The sequence below is a fragment of the Dermacentor albipictus genome, chromosome 5 (assembly GCF_038994185.2).
Source record: "Dermacentor albipictus isolate Rhodes 1998 colony chromosome 5, USDA_Dalb.pri_finalv2, whole genome shotgun sequence".
NCBI classification, from domain to species: domain Eukaryota; kingdom Metazoa; phylum Arthropoda; class Arachnida; order Ixodida; family Ixodidae; genus Dermacentor; species Dermacentor albipictus.
Window position 1 is genome coordinate 37782056 of NC_091825.1, and position 17798 is coordinate 37799853.

Here is a 17798-nt window from a genome sequence, read left to right on the forward strand (position 1 = left end):
GTTCGCCTGTCGCTAGGCAACGGAAGTAAGCCGCAAAGTTTAATTTAATTTATACGCATATATTTTTAATTTTTCCGGGTGAAAATAAGAAAAATAAAACAATTTCTGTTAATCTCATTTCACATTCTTCTTTTTCTCGATGCTCGCGGCCCCAATTCGTCGATGTTAAAAGTATAGCGTGACGTGTTTCCTGCTTTCAATTTTCGCCGAGTGTCCGCTCTTGTTCAATCCCTGTCTCTATGGTAGGGTGCATGCTGCACGTACATAAAGTGCCTTCCTGGAGTAGGAACATGCGAAGAGAAGTATCACTTGACCCTGATGTGAGCTTCTCCTTGGTGCCACGTATGCTTGTATCTCGGCACTGCTCGGTAGCGAGGTCAGGGTAAGCATATAGCGAAACTATAGAAGCACAAGCATCGCAATAACAGGCTAATTTGGGCTGGCTTGTACATGTCTGAAGAAAACTAGTAACAGCGCTGCACAACGAGACGCGATTGAGACAGACGAAGCGCTTCGTGTGTCTCAGTCACGTCCCGTTGTACAGTGCTGTTACTCGTTTTCTTTAGAAGGATCGGTCGCAGCGGAACAAGCACTTGCCATATTGGTACAAATGGGCGGGCTTGTAGGCAAACGTGTACAGCTATTCCTTTAGGCGTGGCGTCCACAGACCTAGGCGACCAGTAGGGTCGGTGAGGGACGAAAGCCAGCAGAGCGCATGGTGGTTTGCGGTGACTGTAAAGGCCGGCCATATATGTAAGGGCGAAATTTCACCGCTGCCCAGACAAGCGCAAGGCACCCGCGTTCAGTAATGAAATAATTCCGCTGGTGGCTGGCGTAGGTTATGGCGCGGTCGTGGCCTCGCTGACGTTGGCAAGAAATGGCACCGATTCCATGACCACTGGCATTGGTGCAGACTTCTGTTGGAGCAGACGGGTCGAAGTGTGCCCGAATCGGTACAGAGGTTAAGAGAGAGATAAGCTTCGAGAAGGTGGTCGCTTGTTAAGGTCCCCCAAAAATTTCAGAAGCGCAGTAAGAGGATGGGCGACTTCTGCGAAACTGTTCGCAAAGCGGCAGATATAGGAGCAGAGGCCCACAAAGCTCCGGACATCTTTAGTGCATGTTGGTACGAGAAACTTCTGTACGGCACGAACTGTGTCCGGGTCAGGGCGCACACCGGATTAATCGACACTATGACCAAAGATAGTAATTTCGCGGCCTCCGAAGTGGCATTTATAAACATTAGGTGGACGGCCACCATTTCTAATTCCGCTTCTCTATTTAGCACCCCAGTGGATGCATTGTGGTACTACAATTCGTGTCACGCATACAATCAAATTATAAATTCTATGGCACCATCTCATATTCTCGTGCAGCACTCTGCTTTCCTCCTCAATTTTTCGTTGTACACTCCTTCATCGCTTTTCTCCATATTTTCACTGTAGCTTCCTCCTCTGCTTTCCTCCTCACGCTCTCTTCACTCATCTGCCGCTTGGAGGAGGCCTGGATCGAGAATCTCAAACTGCGTGAAACGCGCCACGAGAGAAATCCCTGAAGACCATGGTCTGGTCGAGGTGGATAGCCGCCTCCTACACTTGTGGGAAGCCGAAAAGAGCATGCAAACCCACTGAAAACAGAATAAACTAAACCGTACACTTCGCTTGCGCATCGCGCAAATCAACATGGAGTTCGAGGAATACGCTAACCAGTTAACCAAACACCAATAAATGCAGGGACAACTCGGTCTAGCCAAAACGTGGAATCTCCTCCCATATCTTATGAACCCGGAAAAGAGTAAATCTAAGCAGAAGAAATACCTCAGTAAGATCATTCACCAACATCAGGGCACGAACGATGAGCTCCTGAGAGAGCTCAGAACCCGGTACATCGGGACAAATGCACAAATCCCCTAAAAGCCATACGCTGGTCCAGAGAATCCTAAACTAGACGCACCCATTCTGGAGGCTGAAGTACGATCCGTCTTGCTGAAACTCCGAACTAAACCTGCACCAGACCCCGATAGCATAACAAATAGGTGCCTCCGAAATCTAGACGACGCATTTATCACTGCCCTAACAGAGTACTTCAACCGCTCTTGGGAATCACATTTTATCCCCTTACAATGGAAGAGGGCACAAATTATATTCATACCTAAACATGGCAAGTGACTGCAACTCGAGAACTTGCGCCCGATCTCGCTGACCTCGTGCATAGAAAAACTCATGGAGCATGTCATACTTAACCACCTCCAGAATTTTGCGGTGGGCAACAACCTATTCCCGAACTCCATAATTGGCTTTCGTCCAAAACTTTCCACGCAAGACATCATGCTTCAGCTCAGACGCAAAGTTCTGGACCACATAACCAAGAATGGTACCAGGTCTGTCCTCGGCCTTGATCTTACAAAGGCCATTGCAACGTAACGCATCATGCTATACCGGAGAATCTGCAGTGCCTAGGTTTAGGCCAGAGGACCTGCGACTACATCAAAGATTTCCTCAACCACCGCACAGCGGAACTAATAATAGGAAAGCTACAATCGGACAACATCCCTCTTGGAAGTCATGGCGCACCACAGGGATCAGTCTTGTCCCCATTCCTCTTTAATTTAGCAATGATACAATTACCAGAACAACTTAATCAGATTCCACATCTACACCACAGTCTGTATGCCGACGACATCACCCTGTGGGTGGTTAAAGGTAGCGATGAAGATATAGAAATCACGCTACAACAAGCTTCAGACACGGTTGAAAAGTACGTGACCGACAAAGGCCTCGCCTGCTCCCCACAAAAATCAGAGCTCTTCCTACTCAGAGGTCCTAGAAACCGCGAATTCGACACTGCACCACCCCCAGAAATAACTGTGCCAGCCGAAGGAGGCGCGATCCTGGTGGTGACCACCATCCGTGTACTCGGCCTCTTCATGCAAGCTCACGGGCGCAACGGCAACACAATTCATAAACTAGAAGCATGCGTTCCACAGACGATGCGACTCCTCTCAAGAATTGCCAACCGACACTCTGGTATGAAAGAAGCCAACCTGATAAGGTTGGTACAAGCCTTCGTTCTTTGCCGCACCACCTACATCACCCCGTACCTCTGCTTCAAAGCGGCTGAGAGAGAGAAAATCGAGGGAATTATCCGGCGGGCCTATAAACAGGCTCTTGGGCTACCTATAACAACGGCCAATGTTAAATTGTTAGCTCTAGGTGTACACAACACACTCGAGAAACTTGTGGAAGCACACCTTATACCTCAGTACGAAATGCAGCTCAGAGTGCCGCCGGGCGAAACATCCTCCAGAATCTGGGCATACACTACGAGTGGATGCAGAGCACTAAAGTTGAACATTCCCCACGATCAGAAGCGCCATCTCAAAGTGTAGCGTATCAGCCGGACGCCAGGGTGGAACAGACAACGTTTATTGATGCCATGCCCTTTTCATAGGGTGATGAACATGTGATCTGCCGACTGCTGCTTGCGTGGCCGATCAGCGATTATCATGAAAATGTAGTGTGACACGCGAGATCAGTATACAACATTCCTTTCTCCTAAGATTCGTTACACAATTGCAAAATGTCTGGTTAGTCATTAATGCCATAACGTGCGATAGGCCGTCTAACGCGTGTTGATCTTCGCGTCTCGACCGGGTCTTGGGTAGCTTGGCCCGGTCTTGCCCCTGCGGCTGCTTCCGTGCTGACCGGCAGCTGTTGGTGTCGTCTGGCTGTAGGAGGCAGCCTGAGGTGGTAGTCTGCACTTGAGACTGGATCGGCTTCGAGCCTCGTCCAGGCGCTCCTCAACTGGTTCCGGCGCCTGTGATGGCGTTCGCCGTTGTCCAGCTGGACGATGTACGACACCGGGCCTCGCACTGCCACAACCCTGGCCGCCTTCCACCTTGGACCTGGACAAAAGCTTTTAGCATAGACCGCGTCACCGACGTGGAACCTCTTAATCTCCGGTCGTTGCGGTTCCGGCATGTATTGCCGGTCCGGATGAAGTCTGTCCAAGGCTGTCCTCAGCCTTCGTCCGAACATCAATTCTGCCGGAGATTTCCCCGTGACCGAATGCGGCGTCGTGTGCTGTTTAAACAGGAACCGCGAAATCTTGCACTGCGTTGAACCTTCCTGTTGCTTCTTTAACGCTTCTTTAACTTCTCTTACCGTTCTCTCCGCCCTACCATTACTGGCGGGATTGTAAGGAGCAGTGAAAATAGTACGCACACCATTGCACTTTAAAAACGTTTGCAACTCCGAGCTAGTGAATGCTGTGCCATTATCCGAAACGATAACGTCTGGCACACCGTGTGTCGCAAACATCTTCCTTAAGCTGGTGACGACAGCTGTAGCTTTCATGGATGACATGATTTCGACCTCAGCCCAGTTGCTGTACGCGTCTACCACGATTAAAAATACTTCTCCATTAACTGGTCCAGCGAAATCAATGTGTAGGCGACTCCAAGGTTGATCTGGCTTGATCCAAAAAATGCACTGGAACCTTGGGATCGCTTTGCCGGTTACTCTGACATGGCTGACAGTGTCGTACAAACTCTTCAATTTCGTGGTCCATTTTCGGCCACCACATGAGCCCTCTAGCTGACGCTTTCATAGCACTCATCCCAGGGTGATTTGCATGTAGGAGTTGAAGCGCACTTTCTCTTGCTGCGTTAAGAATTACAACGCGATTCCCCCACAGTATGCAATCACGATGCAACGACAACTCCGTCTTCCTCACCTCGTAAGGCGCGAACTTGCTGTCCAGTTGTGTTGACGGCCAGCCACTAAGGATCCATTCCTTTACCATGGATAATACTTTGTCCTTCTTGATCAGCGCAGCGATGTCTGCCGCCTGCAGCGGTGCGCACTCGACCGCTTCCAACAGGAGCACGTCCCCAGGTGGCTGTGGCTCGTCTACGTCTTCCGGAGTTGGCAGACGACTGAGTGCGTCGGCGTTGGAGTTTTCTTGGCCTCGCCTGTACTGAAGGCTGTAGTTATACGCAGACAAACATAAAATCCAACGGAGCATTCTGGGCGACACAACTTCAGGCACCCTCTTGTCCGTGTTAAACAGACCCAGTAACGGCTTGTGGTCCGTTATGACCGTAAATTCTCGCCCAGCAAGGTACTGGTGGAACCGTTTCACGCCAAAGACAACAGCTAAGCCCTCTTTGTCAATCTGAGCATAGTTACGTTCACTGGCTCCAAGCGTCCGGGAAGCATACGCTATGGGCTGTTCCTTCCCATCAGTCGTACGATGGGCTAGCACTGCCCCCACTCCCACAGGAGATGCGTCGCAGCACAAAATTAAAGGACGCTTGGTGTCATAGGGCACAAGTACAGAGTCGGAGCTAAGCAATTTTTTTAGTCTCTCAAACGCACGTTGGTGCTCACCTGTCCACTTCCATTCGTGGTCATGGTCGAGCAGTCGATAGAGGGGTTCTGCCACTTCAGTCTTGCCCTTGAGAAAACTGCTGTAAAAATTAAGTAACCCCAAGAACGCTTGCAGCTCCTTTTTGCTTGTGGGTGCGGGCGCTTTATGGATGGCGTCAGTCTTGCTTCGGCTCGGATGTATTCCCGTGGCGTCAATCCTGTGACCCAAGAATTCAATGCTCGGCTTGTTGAATTCGCACTTGTCTTTGTTTACTCTTAACTGCGCATTCTGCAGACGCGATAGCACGGTTTCTAATCTCTTGGCGTGCTCTTCCGCGTTACGGCCAGAAATCAAGATATCATCAAGATAGGCTTTCACGCCGGGAATGCCTGCTAACAGCGTATCAATGACTCGTTGAAATACCCATGGCGCCACCGAAATTCCAAACGGCAGCCGTTTGACTTTGTACAGTCCCTTTATCGTGTTAACTGTGAGCACTTCAGCCGATTCGTCGTCTAGCGTTAGCTGTTGATAAGATTGAGCTATATCTAACTTTGTAAAAAATTTGCTTGAACCCAGAGCTGCGAGCATTTCAGCGGTAGTGGGCAAAGGATACCCGCTGCACTTAATAGCTTTGTTTACGGTGCTACGGTAGTCACCGCACAGGCGTAAAGTTCCGTCTTTTTTTCTTACCACTACCAGTGGCGTGGCCCAGTTGGAGTACGCGACGGGTTCCCATACCCCTTGTTGCACCAAGCGATCCACTTCCTTGCCCACGTCGTCCTTGAGGGCCACCGGAACTGGTCGACTTTTGAGAAACACTGGTTGAGCGTCGTCTTTCAGTTCGATGTGAATCGGTGGTCAGTTGAAGCCAGGAAGGTCCCTGCGAAACACCTCGGAAAATCGTGAGGGCACGTCTTCCTCGTTTACTTGCTCGATTCCCCGCAAGCGAATGCCTAACGGCCTAAACCAGTTTCGCCCAATCAGGCTGTTGCCTCGATTCTTTACTACCAACAATGGCAGCTTTGCCTTCCGGCCCTTGAATTCTACCAAGACGGTTGCTCGACCCAGCAGTTGTAACGCCTCCTTTGACCAGGTTACGAGAGTTGTTTCAGAATCTTGGAGTGGTATTTTACCCCGATTTCTCTCGATTACTCTAAATGTATCTTCACTCACAATTGAGCACGATGCTCCGGAATCAACCTCCATCGGGACTTCTTGTCCTTGTATCTGTACTTTAACCATAAACTTCTGTTCTTGCTCATTCACTTCGCAAAGTGAAAACAATGCACTCATTTCGTACTCGCCCTTGCTCTTTTCAACTTTCCTCTTTTGCTCAGGCGTCTTCCGGGCCGCTCTACTTTCGTCTTTTGAACGACAAGCCCTCGCAATATGTCCAACCCTTTTGCATTTGAAGCATGCCGCTTTTCTAAATCTGCAGCGTGCTTACCGTTGCAACGGTAGCAACTAGATCCCTCTGCCGTGGCGTCTTGCTTCGTGCGGGTTGCTTGTATCATGCCCTGGCAGTCCTTCGCCTCGTCTCGGCCGTGCATCCGTATGTCTCGTTGTTGCTTGGCTGTCGCTTCTGCGGTCGCGGCCATGTCGTACGCAACGTTGAACGTAAGGTCGTGTTCTGCGAGAAGTCGCTGTTGAACGGCTTTGTTCTGGAGGCCGCATACGAAACGATCTCGCATCATGATGTCCAACGGGAGCTGCTCGTCGCCAAAACCGCAGTCTTCGGCTAACTTCCGAAGCGCCGTGACGTAGTCCGCAACTGATTCCTCGGCAGCCTGGTTTCTCTTGTAGAACAAAAACCTTGCGTATAGCTCTGAAGGCCTTGGATGCAGATGCTTGCGAACCGCCGTCTTAATTTCCTCGTAGGTTGCTGTTGTCGGTCTTGCTGGCTTCAACAGAGTCACGATGAGCCCGTACGCTTCTTCGCCGCAACAACTCAGGAGGACGGCTCTTTTCTGTTCTTCTTTCGCTATCTTGTTAGCTTCGCAGAACATCTCTAGCCTCTCGACGTATTCGTCCCATGACGCGTTTGTGCCGAGATGATACTCGCCGATCCTGCCGACGGCCATCGCCGCCGCTCCCTCGTCGCCAACTGTAGCGTATCAGCCGGACGCCAGGGTGGAACAGACAACGTTTATTGATGCCATGCCCTTTTTATAGGGTGATGAACATGTGATCTGCCGACTGCTGCTTGCGTGGCCGATAAGCGATTATCATGAAAATGTAGTGTGACACGCGATATCAGTATATAACACAAAGTTAATCCACTCCCTAAAAACGTGCACCCCGAATTCCACAAAGAAAGGAGGGTCGAGCGGTCCAAAGCCCTACATCAGAAATTCCTCGCCTTCAAAGACGTAGTTTGTGTGGACGCAGTAGAATATGTAGAACGCAACTGTATGACCCTTGCAGTGGTGGACTTCTCAGGTCAAATACGCGCTGGCGGTTCGATCCGCCCCAGAAGCTCTGAAACAGCGGAAAAGGCGGCTATCACTCTGGCGATAGCCTCCACACATTGTCATGACATTATTAGCCATTCCAGAGCACCAGTACGCAATTTTGCGAAAGTTCAGATCTCGGCTCCCGTAAAACGCATACTAGACGCCAACCAACACCCATGACCAGTCCTGATCATTAGGGCACGAGCACACTTCCCACTATTCGGCAACGATGCCGGCCACACCGCCGCTAGAGGACATGCCAACCGATCACCCGGACGGCCTGCGCTATGACCAGAGAGGTATCGCGTGGATCACAGAATCGCAGGAAATAACTCAGCACTACAGGTTAGCCAGGGCGGTGTACCCGCCAGCACACAAATCGCTTAACAAGCGACAAGAAGCAGCTTGGAGACGACTTCAGACAAACACCTACCCCAACCCCGTAGCCTATCACCACTACTACCCGGACCAATACCCTAATAGATGTAACCATTGTAAGAAAAAAGCGGATCTGTTCCATATTATGTGGTCATGGCAAGCTGAAAATCACACAAATCACGAAATAATGCTGGGCAGTGGGAAGCCGTGTTGCTCAGCTCCGACCCTGACCTGCAGGCCAAGGTCATCAAGAGGACTGAAGAAGCCGCCCGGGCCGACGGGCTCGTGGCTGCCTAACAACAAGGTCATCCGTCAATAGCTTGTTTTTATATAAAATCTTTACTCACTCACCTACTCGATCTCCTCGTATTGGCGTTTACTTGTGAAGATCCATGGGGGGCTCCCGTGGGGCGTCCGTGGAGTGTGGGGCGGTATAAGAGCAGCTCCGCCTTTTCAGGGAAACAGCAGAGTCCCGTGCCTTAAAGATAATTTTGTACGAAGTCAATGGCGTCTTGTACGGTAGTTTCAAGTTGGCCGTCACTACCCTTTGCAGCCCAGATTGTAATGTCATCGGTGTATAGGGTTTGTTCAATGCCATCGAGTTTTTGTAGTTCTTGTGCTAATCCGAGCATAACCATATTAAACAGTGTTGAGGAAATGACTGAGCCTTGCGGTGTGCCGGCGTGGCCGAGGGAGAGTTCCTCCGATCGAATGTCTTCGACCAAGAGGAAGATTTCCCGATTATATAGAAAGTTTCTTACGTAGTTGTTAGTACGGTCTCCAAGGTTGAGCAAGGAGATGCGTTCGAGGATAGTGGAGTGCCTGATGTTATCCAACGTACGCTTTAGGTCGAGGCCCAAGATCGCCTTTGTGTGATAGGATTTGCCATCTAGAATTTGATGCTGAAGTTGGAACATTGCCTCTTCGGTGGAAAGATGCTCTCTGAAGCCAAATATCGAGTGGAGGTAAAGAGATGTGTCTTAGAAGTGAGTGTTTACACGGGTTAAGAGTGCGTGCTCCATGACCTTGCCTACACATGAAGTTAGCGAGATGGGCAAGAGATTGGCGACGCTAGATGGCTTACCGGCTTTGGGGATAAGAATTACTTTGGCCGTTTTCCATGTCGGAGGAATGGACCCTTGACGCCAGCAGCTGTTGATATATTCGGTGAGTTCTTTCACCAACGGGTCATCTAGATTCCGTAGTGCTTTATTCCTAACACCATCTGGGCCTGGGGCCGAATGGCTGTTCAGCTTGTGCAGTGCAGCATAAATCTCTGCCACGCCGAAATCCCCATCAAGGATAAGTTTTGAGGTCACCGTGTATGGCCCGTGAGTTTGAGTGCATGCCTGTGCAAAAATGACTGTTTACTAACCATTGATATATCGTTGGGCAATTGTTGAAACAACGGACTTTAGCAAATTTTCAAAAGCAACTGAGTTCGTTCAACACTCGCACAACGATAGTACCGTTGAGTGGTCTAAATAAGTAATTTATTGGATAAAAAATAGTCATCGAGCACTTATGTAAATAAAAATGTTGTATTGTGAGAAAGTGCTGCGCCCTTGAGCGGTATGCTACAAGTGTCATATGCTAAAACCCCTGCTCGCTGCGAACGCGAGACTTTTCTCGCAGACGACAGGCACTTGCGAACTCTCTTGCTCTTTCGAAAGGCTGAGTCGGCTGTCACGATTGCTGAACGTCTTCAAGTGCTTTTAAGTGCATCTGCTGCAGTGCTAGCTAGGACGCTAGCGGCCTTCTGCGAGTATCCTTCATCATATTTCGTATTGACGTACCGCTTTCGAAGCGTTATAACGTGGCTTTGCACTTACTCATTTTACGACACTCGACTGCACCCAGGAAGCAGCAACCTTTCCTACCACAAGTAAGTTTGTGTTCTCAAAGTCCTAAAACACGCATTTCAATAGGCACGTAAACGAGCAATGAATAGTGAAGCCCTCAATAAAATTTGATTGTCAAGCCACTAGAAGTACAACTGTCTTGTATTAGCAGTGAGTTCTTCTTAATATTCTTAAGTTTCATAAAGCACGTAACGCTATAGCGCCAACCTAACACACTTAACAAACCAAGGTCCATACGCTGAAAACGAGTTCTTTCAACGTTTACGATGCCGTCGGTTTCTCGTCAGGGCTTCGTAACCACACCGCGACACAAACATCGTCCCAGTCGCTGGCCCAGCGTGCAATGGGCACTTCGAGCAACATAACAAAGGCAGAGAGCTTTGCGTTGCACTGTCCCACTGCAGATTATAGCAATTGCGCTTGGAGCAAAACCAAAACTGCCAAAAAATACTTGTAGACTAGTTCGCCAGTCAAGAGAGAGGATGTCAATCCGAAGCCTGTACTTCCAATGATTCCCGTGATGGTTGAACAATCGCAGCGCCAGATTTCCCTTTAGGTATACTAACATGAAACTCTATGCTGGTAACGGACTCTTATCATACCTTATTTGTCACCTCGTCATCTACAAAGGCGCCACAAACTATTTAATTATTGTTACTTTTGTAAAAATAACCAAATCAACAATGATTTTTTCTAGGTAGCGCTACGAACGTCAAGGCAGCGTTCGGGTGTGTGTGTGTGTGTTTGTGGGTGTGTGTGTGTGCGCGTGCGTGCGTGCGTGTGTGTCTGCGTGTGCGTGCGTGCGTGTGCGTGTGTGTGTGTGTGTGTGTGTGTGTGCGTGTGTGTGTGTGTGTGTGTGTGTGTGTGTGTGTGTGTGTGTGTGTGTGTGTGTGTGTGTGTGTGTGTGTGTGTGTGTGTGTGTGTGTGTGTGTGTGTGTGAGCGTGCGCGCGTGCGTGCGCACGATGTTGTAACCTTTGTAGCTACGTTTTGCGCACAAATTTGCAACAGTACACATGATTACCGGTAGTGTCGTATCGCAATTTTTGGTCGTAGTATTTATTGTTTACGCTACAAATTAGGTTGTTCTTAAAACATTATAGAGATAAGTAGATGAAACAATATTACTAAGTAATTAGCGATTTTTCAGTGCGCTTATTTAGTGTTTGAAAGCTTTTACAACTCTAAACGATAGTGAATCTGTGAACAGCTCTCGGACTGAAAGTATCTTTCTTTTTCGAACATCATGACACACATTTTAGTGAAATGCTTTAACGACGATAAGTGGGACGGTTATCCGTTGAAGTCGTTGGCTGACCCAGCTACTAGTCTTCGAATGATGTGCGAGCCTGGCTCTTTTGATGAGTTGCTTGCCAGAGTTCATGATGCCTGTTGCAGAGAAGGCACCCTGAAAGAGTCGCAGCCGAACTTCTGCACATAGGTAAGTAATCTCGTTTTCTTGAGCACGTAGCCCTTTTTTTCTATTTTAACATTGACAAGCGTGAGACGTTAAGCACACCATTCACTTTTTTGAGGAAAGCTCATGCCCCGGAGCGAAAACGCGCGATACTAACGCTCGCGGCCGCCATCACTTAGTCTGAAACAATAGTAGACGAAAAGGCAGCGGCGCCCCACGTGCGTAAAATTGCATTGCTTCATTTGTTCCGGTCTAATAACGTTTCCTTAATTTGTATGAGAACACAATTGGAACATATGGATCAGCTTCTCTGCGCAGTGAAAATTTTGTACAGTGGCCAGGCCATCTTTTATAGGTCCTCACCTGGGCCGTCTAAGCGCTTGTTATCGCGTTCCGATACGTGAGAGGTGCGCTGCCTTTCAAAGTATTTAGCCAGGCATTAAGAGCTTAGGAGAACCGCGACAAATAATTGTACAGCAGGTGCAGCTGTGCTACGCTTGTACCACACTCGTACCAGAAGGCAGTGTTGCACTCCTCGCTTACGCATTTCGTAACTATGGCGGCCACCGTGGCAGCTTGGAGCTCAAGGTCGTGGATACGATCCCTGCAGCGACCGCATTCCAAAGGAGGGAAATGCAAAAAAACGCTCGTACGTTTGCATTGTACGCACGGGAAAATTTTCCAGGAAGTCAAAATTCATACGGAGTCCCCAACTACGACGTGCCTCATAATCAGATCATTGGTTTGGCACGTGGAACATCAGAATTATTTTTTTTCCGTAGTGGCTCATCGTATACCATACGGCTAGTGTGGTCACGTTTTGTGCCGTAGCGGTTTAGCGCGCCTCGATTTAGGTTGCGACTAATGATGCGGCGCACCGCAAAATATATTTCGCCTCTTCGGGATTTGCGGAGAACGGCCAACCGATAAGTCGAAGCATCCGCGTGGGGACTGTACACGTATGCACAGCGCAAGTGAACAAAGGTGTGGTGACTACGTCGGCAAATAACACAGCCGCCGACGGACTCGCCTTATCGCCTATCACTGCCAAAACTACCGCAGTAAGTATCTTTATCTAGCGCGGCGCGTTGCTGTTGAAGGCGTACTGTACATTTTTAAGAGGCGATAACCGAAGCGTGCCATCGTTCTCTGCTGCTTCTTTGTGCTGGACCGATGCGAATGCGTGTTGCTTGCAGAAGCGAAAGGGGCGCCAATCAGCGCTTTGTCGCCTCGAGCTAAGCGTCGCACTCGAGCACCGTTTGCATGGCGAAGAATGACACGTGCATGAAGCAAGCTCACTGCGCAGACACTACCGTGCAAAACGCGCAAGGGCGTGTACGTGACGTTCTGCACACAAATCGCGTGGGATGATCGGAGCCACGCCGGAGCGGCTACTAAGCTTCAAAGAAGCGGTACATGTTCTCACTCGTACAGGCACGCTCACGCTCGCATTGCTCTCGGAGTATCTTTAGGTCATTCCTTCTGCTGGACTTCCACCCAAAGATTCGATATCTGCTTGGTATCGGCTGTGCACTATCGCGTGGACTTTGGTTCTGCGAGAGTGCCGGGAATATTTTTCCCCGCTGTGAAACATCGCTCTGCGTGTTTTAGCTAACATTTACCGTAGCAACCCATTTCTTCCTTTTCTCGACGGCACTCGTAAAGAGTCGCAAATTTTCGCTTGCCAGTAAGCGTGTACTTATATCTCCTGCGTTTTTATGTGCAGCGTGGCGCAGATTCTTAATCCACGTAATCTCATTTTCTGTCCGCATTCCCCTCTCACAGGTTACGCATGCAGCAAATCGCTAAGTTCGAAAGTGTTCTACGCCAAGAGCAGCTTGGCGTCTTGCAATAGACACCCGTTGATATGTGGCTGATTCACTAGTAAGCTCGCATCTCTGTCGCCACTCTCAATGAAGTGGGATTTTTAACTATTTTGGGCTGCTCTGTGGTGTACCAGCTGCCGCATAGACGCTGTGAAGGCTTACTTTCGATTTGCTCTGGCTTTTAGTCGTAAAGGATGGGCTACCTTTTGAGGCGAGGTATTTGCTTTTGCTTGTGAGAATATTTACCAGCCTAACCAAGTGATACGTGCGTACTGGAAACAGCAGCGTGAACAGCGGTGGAGAATGAAATAGGTAACAGAACACACGAGCGCAAGCTCAACTAAATGTTTATTTTTGAAGACAGAGGTATTAGAAACACTGGTTAACTTGACAAAGGAAAAAAGCCATGCATGCATGACAGAAACAGTCACGTGCGACAAGAAAAAAGAAATATGAAAAACCCATGTCATGTAGAATAAACTTGCGTGAAAAACGTGAACTTTCGGACAAATATTTCGAGAAACCGAAAGATTTGTCCGATAAGTGATACTACACAACGAGAAATAGTCTTTTGAGTACTGCAACTCTTTCCCACTAAGGGCAACGAATAACTTGGCTATTAATTTATTTCGTTTGTGAGCAATAAATATTGCTTCTGGAACTCCTCTGGTGTTGCCTTATAGATCATAAAGAACGATTGTTTCATCACAAAGGCCAGAACACAAAAGGATTTATGGAAGTATAATTTTATGCGAAGCATATTACTAGAGCTCAACCCAGCTCCTCAGGCACGGCGGTGTCGCCTTCACTACCACGTGACACCGTGACGTCACGACAGAGGAGAAACGGGGCTCCAACTCGCGCCGTCGCTCGCGGCGTCGAGTTCAAGGCTGACCACTTGACACCGTGACGTCACGAGAGAGGAGAAACGGGGCTCCAACTCGCGCCGTCCCTCGCAGCGTCGCGGCGGTATATAAGCAGCTGCATTTGCCTCTGCTAGACACACACGAGGTGAGATGCCTCCCGGAGACAGAGCTGCTCGTTGGAATGAGAAGCGAAGGTTGCGGCGTGCTACAGAGACTGTTTCTAGGTGGCTTTGCTAGGGCGCAGCGACTACGCGCCCCGCATCGGACGCGGTGAGCGTCGAGCAACGCAGCGTTCGGCGCGACAACGAAATGTGCGCCTGAGCAAGCGCCGCACGCCTGAGCCGACGCCGACGACACCGGCTTTTCTGCGACACGAGCTCCTTAAGGCTGTCGCGTTAAAATATAGGCTAGTATGCTTCGCATCCTGGGCTTAACCTTAGCTAAGCCACAGCCAGTTTTATTGATCACGAAGAAACATTCATAAGCAAGATTTATGTGACCCTTAGTGGGAAAGAGATTACTGCAGTATTTCTCGTCAATATCGCTTACAGGCCGAACCTTTCAGTTTTCACATGTTTTTTGTTACTTTTTGACGCACATGTTTATTGTACAGGTCATGTCATTCGGTCTTTTTTTTTGTGCCGGGCTGCTACAGCTCCGCATCCATGGCTTTCTTTTTGAAAACTTAGCCATTGTGTTTAAAACCTTTGTCTTCACGAATAAACTTCTAGTTGAGTCAGCGTTCATGTGTGTTCCTGTCTTAATTCATCCTTCTCGTCTCTGTTTGGGTGGTTGTCAAGTATACATGTACGCCGAATTGCCGAAATGCCCATAGAATTGATACATGAAGTTATTTGCGCTGTTTATTTCAGGAAGAACGCTATAGGGTCTTACCTTCTCTTTGTTTTAACGCTGATGTACATTTCTCTAGTTCAACTTCAACGAGTACCCTGAGGAAGCCCATAAGAGTGACGGTAACTTCATTTGTGTGTAAGATTTATGAATTTCATCCATTCAAGTCATCACACGTCACATGCCTGATTGTAGGTATGCAAGCATTCCTAGTTTTTAAACATACTAACATGTACTTTTCGGTTCTCATGACGCTGCTTCGTACTGCGCTGCATTTTCCAGGCGTAGGAACCTTTTTTATGCCGTAAATGTATGTGTTCTTTTTGTTTATATTGGAGAAAAAATTGTGAGCTTAAATACCATGTATATCCCTTTCCTCGTATTTTTTTAAACATGGGTGCTGTATCTTCCTCCGTCTTTGTTACTGCTTTGGCCCAATGTTTATGCAACTTTTATTTATCTTATGCAATATTATTCTGGTAGCATTTCATTAACATTTTACCTCGCAATTGATGCCATTGGTGTTTCATATACGCATTTATTTGCGTTTTTCACTGTCTCGCCAATCTGGCTGTCCAGTCATTGGAATCATTTCTCATCCCTTATTACTATTTCTGGGGCACTTGATAATGCAAGTGCAGGTGACCATTTATTTGACTGTTTGGAATTGTGTTAGCCATGTGTTACTACCAATTTTCTGTGCTAAATGATTATTTTTTCTCTTATCCTTCAAGGTATTATCCTCGCCTTATTTTTTATTGACTGAGGTACCACATATTTGCTGAGTATAGTGAAAAAGGCCCCAAAAATGCTCTCATTAGCTTTGTGAAGGTCTAGCAATATTAACTGAAAATGAGCTCACTAAACTAAGGAAATGCCATGAACGAACTCTTCTGTGCCCCAAATTAACACAATTAAATTGTGTACTGTTTGTTCTTCACTTGTGCCAGGGAGATAAGCTGCATTCAGTACACAAAAGCTTTACAAGTTTAGTTATGAACAAATCAAACCTCACTCGTCAGAAACATGATTCAGCTGTTCGCCATGCCCGACAACTTTCTAAATGATGTCTGGTCAATTAACAGCTACGTTGAGTGATGTTATTTTATGAAATAATCGGGCAACACGAATATATACATGTCGAAGACAAAAAGCTCAGAGAAGTCTCCTTTGGTACTCCATTAATTTTATTCGTGGTGAAAGTTGTGTGCTAAAGCTTGCATATATTTACGTGAAGTCATTTGTTTCAAGTCTATTTGTTATTTTGCCTTCTCACAGTCAGCCGTAACTCTTTCTGTGATGTGCTAGTATGCGAAACATTTTAATGTAACGTATTCAGATGTCTTTTGTGTGTTCACAAATGCAAGCAGCTTCAAGCGTTCAAGTGTTCAAAGTTGGTTGTTACAAGGGTATGCTTCAGCCCTGCCTTTCGAGTCGCTTTGCCTTCTAGTAATAAAATTAGGTCACAAGTGGAGATCACAATGATTGTTTTGATTGAGTTCAAATGTATAAGTTTTTTTCAGATGTATTTACACTGTTAAGAGTACTGTAGGTACAAGCGTATGTCTCCAGGTTCCATGTAGTGGTGCCTTACGCACTGTAATAATATTTTGTGTGCACGCATCTTTAGTGTAAATAAAGGTACTTCAAATTTATCAGTCTCCTTTGTTTTTGTTTGTGTTTGGGGAGGTTATGAGCAGGCACTGGGGCATGCAAGTGTGAATAGGAAAGCAATTTCAATATGGGAATAAAAATCCACTAGCCCAACGAAATGTCAGTATTATTTCGATTGTGGCTTCTGAAATTTAAATGCCATCTCAACTGGGCCACAATGTACTTTGCAGTGCTGTGCCAATAACTCAACAGGTCCACAGAACTACCACAACGTCAGTTCAATGCAAGCATCAATGGTAACCCAACAACCATTCAACAAAACGAACACATTGAGCCATCTAAGCACAATGTACTTTTAATGGTAACTTAACAATTATTAAACATCGAGACACCCAATGGTGTTTAAATTAAATTTTAGTGGCCAATATTCGAGAGCCTTCACCACTCAACCCAACAATTCTTCAGCAAACTCCATGATTCCACAAAACAGAACTCAACATTGACCAATGATATTTTAATGCCGTCGCAATATTTTTTTTGTAAGGGAGGGCCCAGATGGGATGTACTTTTGACGTAAGGTATTCTTAACATGGTCCTTGCCATGTCTCTTGTTTTCTGTAAATAAAAGCTTTGTGACGCGGTCTTGTTGATATGAGCGGGTGATGTTGCTATTAAGGAAATGTTTCGGGATTTTCCATGAGCGGGGGTGGTGGAGTTGCTCGTCTAGAGAGTTACAGAGCTCTGACCATTACTGTTGACTTAGAACGTGGCAGTGTGCTTCAATTTCTTTGTTGAGAAGTGTGACCTACAGTCTGCGTCTTCTATTGAGCCGTTGTCCCTTCCATCTAGAGAGGATGGATGTTTTGGCCTCGATAACGTGGGCGAGGGTGCTGTCCATGCGCTCAGTCGACTCATCGGTTGTGATAATGCGGGTGGCCGATTTAGTACGAGATTCTAGATCACATGACCACGATTTTATGTCGGTAATGGGAGCGTCCGTTGTTGCTGTTACACGGCTTTTACGAAAGGCATCCCAGTCCGTCCACATCAAGTCCCTTGTTCTTATGGGCATGTTCAAATGGGCATGGGCATGACATGTAATGAGGAGGGAAGATAACCGATGGTCATTAAGGGTTGCGAACTAGATTCCAAGGGAAGGGAA

The 17798-nt window shown here is 47.6% G+C and overlaps 1 protein-coding gene across 1 annotated transcript; it reads right to left on the reverse strand.

The window, feature by feature from the left end:
• Nucleotides 1-3292: 3292 nt before the first annotated feature.
• Nucleotides 3293-7613, reverse strand: LOC135909514 (uncharacterized). Its single transcript, XM_065441488.2, has one exon. The coding sequence runs from the start codon at nucleotides 7449-7451 to the stop codon at nucleotides 6660-6662; it is 792 nt and encodes a 263-aa protein (XP_065297560.1). The 5' UTR covers nucleotides 7452-7613; the 3' UTR covers nucleotides 3293-6659.
• Nucleotides 7614-17798: the final 10185 nt, after the last annotated feature.

Excerpts from the sequence above, each read along its gene's own strand:
- LOC135909514 (XM_065441488.2), bottom strand. The coding sequence starts at position 7,451 with ATGGCCGTCGGCAGGATCGGCGAGTATCATCTCGGCACAAACGCGTCA.